Source organism: Ruditapes philippinarum, unplaced genomic scaffold (assembly GCF_026571515.1).
Source record: "Ruditapes philippinarum isolate M1 unplaced genomic scaffold, ASM2657151v2 ctg818_1_1_1_1, whole genome shotgun sequence".
Classification (NCBI taxonomy): Eukaryota; Metazoa; Mollusca; class Bivalvia; order Venerida; family Veneridae; genus Ruditapes; species Ruditapes philippinarum.
Window position 1 is genome coordinate 182847 of NW_026855621.1, and position 10895 is coordinate 193741.

General features: G+C 32.8%; 1 protein-coding gene across 1 annotated transcript in view; it reads left to right on the forward strand.

The window, feature by feature from the left end:
• The window catches only part of LOC132743926 (sphingomyelin phosphodiesterase 4-like), a 43566-nt gene extending 35413 nt beyond the window's left edge, over positions 1 to 8153 (forward strand). Inside the window, exons 15-18 of the mRNA XM_060732524.1 lie at positions 1057 to 1275; positions 2183 to 2359; positions 3742 to 3870; positions 6575 to 8153. Coding sequence (XP_060588507.1) covers positions 1057 to 1275; positions 2183 to 2359; positions 3742 to 3870; positions 6575 to 6901 — 852 coding nt within the window. The 3' untranslated portion in view covers positions 6902 to 8153. The remainder of the gene's footprint in view (positions 1 to 1056; positions 1276 to 2182; positions 2360 to 3741; positions 3871 to 6574) is intronic.
• Positions 8154 to 10895: the final 2742 nt, after the last annotated feature.

A 10895-nucleotide genomic window follows, 5' to 3' on the forward strand; every position in this document is an offset into this window, starting at 1 on the left:
TTGGATAGAATTATTTGATTCATAAAGGGCGAAATAGTGGGAATTTTAAAAACAAAGAAAATTATACTTTTCATGTGAACATTAGAGCTTTTCTCTTTGGTAGGTAACTTGATTTTCTTTTTTGGTAGGTTACTTGCTTTACTCTTTGGTAGGTAACTTTTCATGTTATCAACAATAAATAAATATTTTCACTGAAGGAGGCAACATTTTATGTTCATTATAATTAATGTTGTTTGTTCACACTAGTTGATGGCTCTTTATCTTACATGTATCTATAGTGGAACTATCCTGTTATCACTGTCAAGTCAGTCTTTCAATCAGTTAGGTAGTCTGTGTCCAAATTCCGTGTTCACATTATAAATCTATACCTCTTAGAGGATCTCTTCAAACATGACTCAGATGTACAACTAAACAAGGCAATGCCATATCTCTGTCAGGTCAAGGTCATACCTAAAGGTCAAGTATCAGACAATGTAGGATTTTCATCTATCTTGTCTTAGATATACATGTATTCACATCAAGAAGGGGATGTGCAGAACCCATACCTCAGCTATGCTGCCTCAAGATTACAATATCAGACAATTTCTTGTCTATCTATAAATCCTTTACCCCTTGATTGATTTTCTTCAAACTACACTCATGTTTATATTTCAAAGGTGATGTGCAGAACCATAATGTCTCTGTGTGGGGTCAAGGTCACCATTAAGGGTCAAATGTCAATTTTTTTTTCCGTTCTGTAAATGTTATACTACCTTTAAGGACTTTCTTCAAACTTAGCTTAGATGATTACCTAAAAAAAAAATAATGGTAAATGGACCTACATTGAATCAGGTGTCTTAGAGGTGGTTGGAGTATTCATTATTCCTGTGGCATGTCTAGTCAAAGGAATTATTAAAGTGTGAAATTTAATTAAAAAAAAAAAAAATAAAAAAAAAAAAGTTTCAAAGTAGAAGTGCCAATAACAAATTTCTAATTGTTTAACACTTGTATAGCACAATTAAAGTTTAAATATTTTAATAAGAGTTAATCAGATTATTTTTTTCTTCCCTTACTCAGGTACAGAATGTTCTACAGCAGATTCTGTCAGCTAAGACGATGGTCAGTTCTCAACAGCCTGAGAAAAAAGTAGAGAAGTCCGGCTTCGCATCTTTCTTTGATTTCTCAACATTGTTTGAGGATAGTGCCAAAGCTTATGGTGATATGAGTTCTTCAGAGGTGAAAAAATTAGTGTTGCATCTCGACCAGGCAGCAAGCAATTTATCATATCTCTTCTCTGTAAGTCATAGATTGAAAGAACTGCTAGTTTTACAATGATCTAAAATGTTAATTTAAATTTAATGGTATTGCAGAGAATTTTATTAAACTATGCATGATAAAAAGAGAATAATTAATATGATGGGGTTGGTATGTACAGAAGTCTGTATGTATGTCACATTTTTCTTGTCCAATCAATAACTGTGGTTAATGTAACATGGTAGGCACTTTTTGATAGATTTTGAGGTCACAATGTTAAGGTCAAGGTCACCATAGCTATAACAAGTAAAAGCTTGTCCAACCTGTAACTAGATAATGCTTAGGCCTAAAGTCCCAAGATTTTCTGTTAAGTTTTATCATGATTAGTGGATGACCCCTATAGACTTTGAGGTCAGTAGGTCAAAGAACAAGGTCTTTTTGGCCTTGACCACTAATAGCTTGTTCAACTCATAACTAGGGAATGCTTTGTCCTTCAGTCCTAAGATTTAGTGTTGTAGTTGGTCATGCCTAGTAGATAAACCCTTTTGATTATGAGGTCAGTAGGTCAATGGTCAAGGTCACAGTGACACTATAAACTATTTTGAAGGGACATTGCCATTGACCTGTATAGGAGACCCCTATAATAATTAGGTTATGGTTACAGTGTCTTACCAAAAACAAGTGTTCCCTCATTCATACCATTTGTGAAAGTTATTAGTTGTATTATTATTACCTGCTTTTATATTACTTATTAATATAACACTTATTGTTTTTGAAATATAGACAAGTATATAATTTTGCCACAGTTAGTATGAACACATATTTCCAGTAGGGTAATATATTATTTTGTATCATAACACCAAGTTGCTTGACATTTTGTTTAACTAGTTAATAAAATAATGTGTTGAAATAAATCAAAATTATTTTAATTTTATTTTTTTATTATAAGTTGAAACTTTCTGATCTCACTGTGCCACTGTCTCCCGGCTTTGACCACATGCACAGTCTACAGGCAGGGGACCAGTCTTCATTCTTCAACACAACTATGTCAAATTCTGCCCCGAGAACCCCTGACTGTGAACTGACAAGGAATGGGCCACACCTTACACCGATTGGCAGATATCAGGTTTGTGTAAAATTATTTCTACTTGGTTTTTAGCTCACCTGACCACGAAGTGGTCATGGTGAGGTATAGTGATGGGGCTATGTCTGGCGTAGTGCGTTGTGCGTCGTCAGCAATTTAGTTGTTAACAGTCTAGCAGTCACAGTTTTGATTAAATCATTGTCAAACTTTGTCAGAATGTTTGTCTCAATGAAATACAGATCGAGTTTGAAGATGGGTCATCTCCAGTCAAAAACTAGGTCACAGGAGCTAAAAATAGAAAAAGCTTGTTAACACTACTGGCTGCAGTTTTGATCCAAATATTCTGGAAATTTGTCAGGAAGGTTGTTTTGATGATTTCTTGCATAGCAGACTGGCGTTTCCGTGAGTTTTACCCATGCCGGAAATGTCATCTGGCATGGGGGGTGCCAGATGAGTCGCGTGCCAAACAACAACGTCATTTTAGCGCACTTTATGAATGAACCGCGTTAAAATGACGTCATTTTAGAAGGGAAATATGTGCTTAGGATGACGTCATTTCGCCGTTGTTATTTAAGTTGTAAGTTCATACACTATTGTAAGAAAATAGTTATGGATGAAATGACTTTAATTTCCATGAACATATATCATATTGAGGTAAACCATTTTAAATATGAAATAATATGGTAGAATATGCCAGAAAAAATATCTGACATATTTCTGCGTTTCGGATCGGAATATCCGTCTCTGGGGAACCCGCCCATGGGCGGTAACACGGCAAGCCTCGTTACCGCCCAATGGGCGGGTCCCCTCGGGACGGATATTCCGGTCCGAACCGCAACATATGACAGATATTATTATTCTAGGTCAAGTTCGAAGATGGGTCATCTCCGATCAAAAACTAGGTCACAGAAGCTAAAAAAAGAAAAATCTTTATAACACTGTAGTGGCTCCAGTTTTGATCCAAATATTCAGGAAATTTGTCAGAAAGGTTGTTTTGATGATTTCTAGTTCAAGTTTTATTATGGGTCGTCTCCAGTCAAAAATTAGGTCGCATTGCCCAAATATGGAAAACCTTTTTAACACACTAGAAGTCACATTTTTGACTCAATTGTCATCAAACTTGGCCAGGATGCTTGTCTAAGACATTGCTTGGATGCGGTTGATGGGTCAGGGGAGCGATCCAGGGCCATGATGGCCCTCTTGTTTGATATAGACTTGTCCCTCTTTGAGTTTTGAATAATTCATTCTTTGCTCTTAAAATTTCAGTTATTTGAATTTAAGAAATACAAGTGAAACTGGTAGTCATTTTTCTTTAATTACTATAACAGTTTTGCTAATAAATAATTGCAATGTAAATCATATAAAAGGCATCGCTTCATTCTTTATCCCTGCTATACATGTATATATATGTATTGATTTTACAGTTGATGAATGGATTGCGAAAGTTTGAAATAGGCTATAATGGTGACCCAGACTTACAACCAATCAGAAGCTTTGAAAACAGTACTCTAGTTAGAGTGTTGTATCGTATGTCGGCCTGTGTTAACAAGATGGTACTTTTTTCTCTTGTCTTTTTTTTTTCAATCAGTAAATATTTTTTAATTTCCCCTCAAAATTATGTGTATAACAGATTGATATTCCCTGTCTTACTCTAATGTTGTTGGTCCAAATTTCATGTCAAATTTTGTTGTCCTAATTTAAAATTTCCTATAAAATATTGTTGGTCTCATTTATATATTATTTGTCAAATATTGTTGATCCGATTTAAATATTTTCTGTACAATATTGTCGATTCTATTTTAATATTTCCTGTCAAATATTATTTGTCCAATTTTAATATATCCTGTCAAGTTCATGTATTGTTGTCCAAAACTTAATATTTCCTGTCACAATATTGTTGATCTGATTTAGATATATATCCTATCCAATATTGTTGGTCTGTTTTAAATATACTATCCAATATTGTTGGTCCCATAAAATATTTCCTGTCCAAATATTATTGGTCAAATTTTGTCCAATATTGTTGGTCCAATTTAAATATTTTCTGTAAAATATTGATGGTCCGATTTAAATATTTTCTGACAAATATTACTGGTCCAAATAAAATAATTTCTGTCAAATATTGTTGATTCTATTTGAATATTTTCTGTCACAATATTGTTGTTCAAAGTTTAATATATTCTGTCAATTATTATTGGTTGAATTTCAATATTTACTGTCAAATATTTTTTGTCCTAATTCAGTATTTTCTTGATGTAATATGTACCAAGAATCTTTAAATAACTATGATCAATTAAAATTGTTTTATAATGTTATTTTCTTTAGTATTTTGAAAAAGAAACTTCATTATTGTTTCTAAAATGACATTTTGTAAAATTGGTTATATATATGACTATATATATTTGGGGGTTGGAGTGTTATGGGGAAAAAAAGTCATGGCCACAAAGAAATCAGGGTCTCTTTCTTGTGTAAACTATGAAAACTGTGCTATAGTGTTGGTCTGTTTATTATAATTACATGATTTTACATGTAGTTTTTGTTACCTGTATAGAACCTACCAAAGAAAATTTTATTTATCTATAACAAAGGTAGCTGGGTCATGGGCTTTTTTTCTCTCAAATTTATGTATTAGAAAAAAAAATTGAAAATATTCTTGTCTTACAAACACTGTTGGTCATATTCTTTTATGATTTCTTGATACTTATGTGATTCTTTACCAAAATTATTAATTATATCAAAACCAAATCATCTTAACACGCCCCCCCCCCCCCCCCCCCCCCAATGAATTTTGTGTCCTCAGCAGTTGTTTCAGTGTCTTCCTGCAAAGTAATTTTTATTTTTTCAAACCATCTTGGCTAATTTTCCACTGTAAAGTACAGGACATAGATAGATAAATAAAAGTAATATAAATAAGAAGGATGGACATTGTAGATATTAATTTATAGATCTATGAATTGCAAAATTTGTAAACAGATAACATGTTTATTAGAAACACCAGATATATTTCATTGAAGGTATGATTCTGAATCATGGCGTTGACCTTGTATGTTGTAAACAATATGTTTTGTTTGATCGCATAAATAATGTGAGGATTGTTGCCACGGAATGTAATTGTTTCCTGTTTTATTGTAATGTTTTCCTCTATAGCTGCAGTCCTTAGATACTATTAAAGAATATTTTGCTTTTCATGCATATTTATTTTATTATTTTTTGTGCCCCCACGTTAGTGGCGGGCATTTAGATTTACCCTTGTCCGTCCGTCCGTCCGTCTGTCCGTCCGTCCTTCCGTCCGTCCTTCCGTCCGTCCGTTCACTTTTGTGTCGCACGTAACTCAAAAAGTAATTGACATAGAGTCATGAAACTTTACAGGAATCTTGATCAGCATGTGTTGTTGTGCACCTGGGTATTTTCGTCTGGATGTTTTTAGTATTTTCAGAGTTATTGCCCTTGACTTAGTAAAATTTTGCAATTTTCAACTTGTGTCGCATGTTACTCAAAAAGTATTTGACCTGGAGTCATGAAACTTTACAGAAATGTTGATCAGCATGTGTAGTTGTGCACCTGGGTATTTTCGTCTGGATATTTTCAGTATTTGTAGTGTTATTGCCCTTGACTTAGTAAAATTTTGCAATTTTCAACTTGTGTCGCATGTAACTCAAAAAGTATTTGACCTAGAGTCATGAAACTTTACAGGAATCTTGATCAGCATGTGTTGTTGTGCACCTGGGTATTTTCGTCTGGATATTTTTAGTATTTTCAGAGTTATTGCCCTTGACTTAGTAAAATTTTGCAATTTTCAACTTGTGTCGCATGTAACTCAAAAAGTATTTGACCTGGAGTCATGAAACTTTACAGGAATGTTGATCAGCATGTGCAGTTGTGCATCAGATATTTTCGTCTGGATTTATTTAGTATTTTTAGAGTTATTGCCCTTCACTTAGAAAATTTTTGCAATTTTCAACTTGTGTCGCAAGTTACTCAAAAAGGATTTGACATAGTCATTAATTAAACCTTATGGGCAGGTTGCTCAGCATATTTAGATTTGCACCTTGGGTTTCGCTTGTGGATTTATCCAGTATTTGTAGAGTTATTTCCCTTGACTTAGTAAAAAGATTGACAGAACAGTGGCGCGGTGGGGGCACCCATGTCCTATGGACACATTTCTAGTTTTACTTTAATTTGGCCTAATATTATTGTTATATTTTAATTAACATCAGTCTTTCAATTTCTATAGTATAATCAAACATTTTATTTCAGTTTCAGAAGGAAATTTGTAACCTTTACCAGAGGGATGATCTTATTGGTAGAATGTCTCAGGTATATTTTGCTGCCCCGTTGTCGCCGTCCAAGATTCCCAGCTCACCATTAAGTGCAGAAACATTGCGATCTTTACGTACACCAAGATTAAGCCTTAGATTTCTTGCAAGTTATCAGACGTTACTATATTTAGGTTTAATGTACGCAATATTTAGACTGGGTTTCGGATTTGGACCAGTCGGGTATATGGTAGTGTTGTTACTATGTGTCCTAGTTTATGGACTGATTCGAGCATTGACATCAACAGAGGAGGTCATCACAAACTGAGACAAAAAAATCAATGAAAGGAAGTCAACGGAAACAACAGTAAAAACATGTCTCTTACAGTGAAAGGAAGGGTACATAAAAATAAACTCCAAGGAAGGGTACAGAATAATAAACTCTAAGGAAGGGAACATAAAAATATGAACACTTTCATCAAAACATGTCCCCTACTGTCATAATAAAGATACAAAAGGTGCAAACGTGAGCGACTTATTACTACTGTTTTTATCAAAAGAAGTCTTGCAGTTTAATGTAAAATGATGAAATATTGATGAAATCATTTAGAATATTAAGCAAGTACTAATACGGCTGAATACGATACGAAAATTGCTGAATAACTTACCCTTTTAGTGATAATTTACAAACCTTATCATCAGTCTGTGGCATGGCAAACATCTTTGCATTCTGCTCAGATTTTTAAAATCTTGTTACTGCTCAGCCTTGATACTTTGATATTGGTGTTGACATTTTCAATTCATTTTTTCATCTATGAAAGTTTCAGTTGCAATGAACAATACCATATGACATAATTATAAGTAAATTAAATGATAAATTATGTGCAAACTAAAGTCAAATAGCCCATATGTGTTCAGGATTTAGTAACAAGGGGAGGTTATGCCCCTTTGGTTATTATAATTGTTATTATCATTTTTTGTTGTTGACATTTTGCTTATTCACATATTTATTCTCATTAGCTTTTTATTTTGAATATATTTTCCTTAGCATAAAACCATTGAATGTCAGTCTACACCATGATGTTGTTTAAAACAATCTTTGTCTTTCAGTGTTAAGCTTACCTGATAAACTTAGAAACCTAAACCCTGATAAGCTTTGAAACCTGATAAACTTTGAAACCTAAGAGCTTATAAGCTTTGAAACCTGATAAAACTATAAAAACCTTAAAAGCTTTGAAATCTGAAACCTGAAAAGCTCTGAAACCAGATAAGCTCTAAAAACCTGAAAATCTTTGAAACCTGATAAAATCTGAAACCTGAAAAGCTCTGAAACCAGATAAGCTCTAAAAACCTGAAAATCTTTGAAACCTGATAAAATCTGAAACCTGAAAAGCTCTGAAATCTGATTAGCTCTAAAACCTGAAAAGCTCTGAAACTTGTTAAGCTGTAAAAAAAACCTTGAAAAGCTCTTAAAGAAGCGTGATAATAGTTTGACAACTATTTTTCTAATCAGTGCCTTTTCTCATCCATTGCTATTTACATGACAAATTAATGTAGAGACATCTGCACTTCTTTTTTTTTTTTGGAAGAAAACAGGGTTGTCACTGTAAAAAGTGCCAGAAGTATGAAATCATGTTAAAGTGGTGAATTTAGATGGAAATAATTGTAACATACAGGCTGTTTTTAAATTTTAATTTTTTTATGTGAAATAAAAGTTTAATAATGTTTTCATTTAAATTTAAGTTCACTACACTGCAGTTAGTATTCTTTATTGTTAACAAAATGCTTATGATACAGAAACAGTGTACAGTTTTGAGATTTGTATGAAAAGTTGTTGTTGTTTTCTTTTATAATATGAAATAAAACCAAATCATCTTACAATAAATCATATGCTTATATAGACTTTGATAAAAAGAAAATATTTTTAATTAAAAAATAAAGAATTAAATCTTTGTACAATAGAAAAATGTTGTGATTGTTTTTCTTTTCTTTTTACTGCAAGACCATGCTTGAATATCATAAAACATTTTGTTTTAGTTTTGTCTCAAATCTCAGGATTTTCATTGGTCAATATACATTCTGTACTGGTTTCTGACCAATCAAATACCTGAGACCTGTGTATGACCTTAGAAACTTTTTATACCCTTGGACCCATGTGACATTTTAGTATTGGAATATGTGAATTTAGCACTTGACTAACTGAAGTTTATAGGCTTGGATCTAAGCCCCAGTGTGTTATACTAAAAATTACAGTCACATGTCTTAAAACACTGACAGTTCTAATTCTTCAAAATCAATTGGCTATTCATTTGCGAAAATAAGCCATTTCTAGGTAACAGAATAGATTAAATCATATTTTTGCCAGACTCTATGTTTTATTATGACTCAGTGTCTTTTTAGCACATTTGTTGTGGTTTGTCAAATATGTATGGACTTAATGCAAATAACGACTTTTTCTACAAAATGTAAGAATTTTACTTCTTTAAGGCAATAATCTTATTGTTAATCAACAGCATGTAAAATCAAAGCTGAAAAGTTGCTGTCAACATTTTTACATCTCAGACACTGAAAGTCTTTTTATTCATATCTTAAAGGAATATGATTCATATGAAACCTGCAAAAAAATTAACACACAGAAAAAAACAAGGAAAGCTGATAACACAATTTACAACAAAACTTCTGCAGAGGAACACCTTTTGAAAGACAAAAATTTTGGTTGTTGCCAATACATTTGTTGTTGACTGGATAGAGGTTAAATTTATTATGAAGTCTTGCTATGGGAAGATATGAAACTTTCAGATAACTGCTGTATAAAGGGGTTGCTGTGAAGTCAGAGTTTTCACTGTATTTAGTTAAGATAACTAAAGATTGATTTTTGCTGTCCCATGAGAACTGTGTATTTTTATACTAAACAATATAATATTGTCCCAAAAAATAGGGTTTATACAAGTAGTGCAGTGGTAAGTGTGAGCAATCACCATATTCAATTTTCACAATTATAATGTTTTATTCTAATTATAAGAATCATGTTACAAAATGCACTGCACACATATATAATGATAAGTAAATCAAAATGGTAAAATATTACATGTATTACATTACCACATAACTCAATAGTAAAGGTATTGGATTAGCTCAGTTATGAGGCAGATATCGCCGGTTCCCTCATGGGATGGAACAAAATTTCTCTGCGACAGTTGATTTTGGACATTAGATCTGATGGTCATTGTCTTTCACAGCTGATTCATCATTTTAGATTAGTTGTTGCCATGGTCACTTGTAGAGAAATAGTTAGTTGTAATCTGGCACTCCGCAAATATGGGTTTTTCCAAGCTTTTCCCCCCAGTACAAACGAAGCTTTACCTTTATACCTTCACAGTGTTTACTGTTCACAATGCGCTTGTTTTCGAAGCTATTACTGTAAAAAAAAATTTGTACCCCTGGATTAATTGGAAAACCCAAAATATTTTTAATTTCAGAGTAAGTCTGATGGTGAAAAGCTGTTAAATTATCATGGAAATAGATGGATCGACCACTAAGATATGACTAAAAAAAATAGGCTTAAAAAAAACCAAAAGAAAGACAAACATTACCAAAATATGTCTTAAACTGGAGTTGAAGGATGGATGCCCCATCATTTCAACCTGTGAGTGTTTTTATTGTTAAAAAAAGCTTTGCTGCTACACAAACAATTTTGATGAGCAAAAATGCTTAATACACATTATTATTGAGCAATGTGTAATGTAAAATGTCTCCTGGTAAGGCCACGTTGGTCTTATTTTGACATTTAAAAGATAAATCACTTGAGAATCTGTGAATAGGATTGACGGGGATAACACAAACATGTATTGTTCCTCTCAAATGTCAAAGTTAACAATAAATTATTGTATTTAGCATTACTATGTCCAAGGTTGAATGTGTTTTTACTGATGATATGCTCCATACTTCGTTATTGTTATTTAGATCTCTACAGGCATGGGGTCATGTGGTATGTAATTGTTATTTTAAACAGAAGTTAGTAATATTGCCAACAGCCAAAGATGTTTATTTTGTTGACAGTGCTTATAAATATGTAAATTAAGCAATCAATAAACTAATGCAGAACACTGTGGACAATCTTTTTCATATAAAATAGATATGTTACTTGTCTGCATTATAGTCTGATCTCCCTACTGTTATTATCTACTGTTTAGTCATCATTTCCACTTATCTCACATCTACATTACAGTAATTTTCTATCTATATAGTGGGGGGTGGGGTGGGGTCAATCTGACTGACTGTACTACAGTAAATTACTGCATGGTACTTAATGATAACAAACA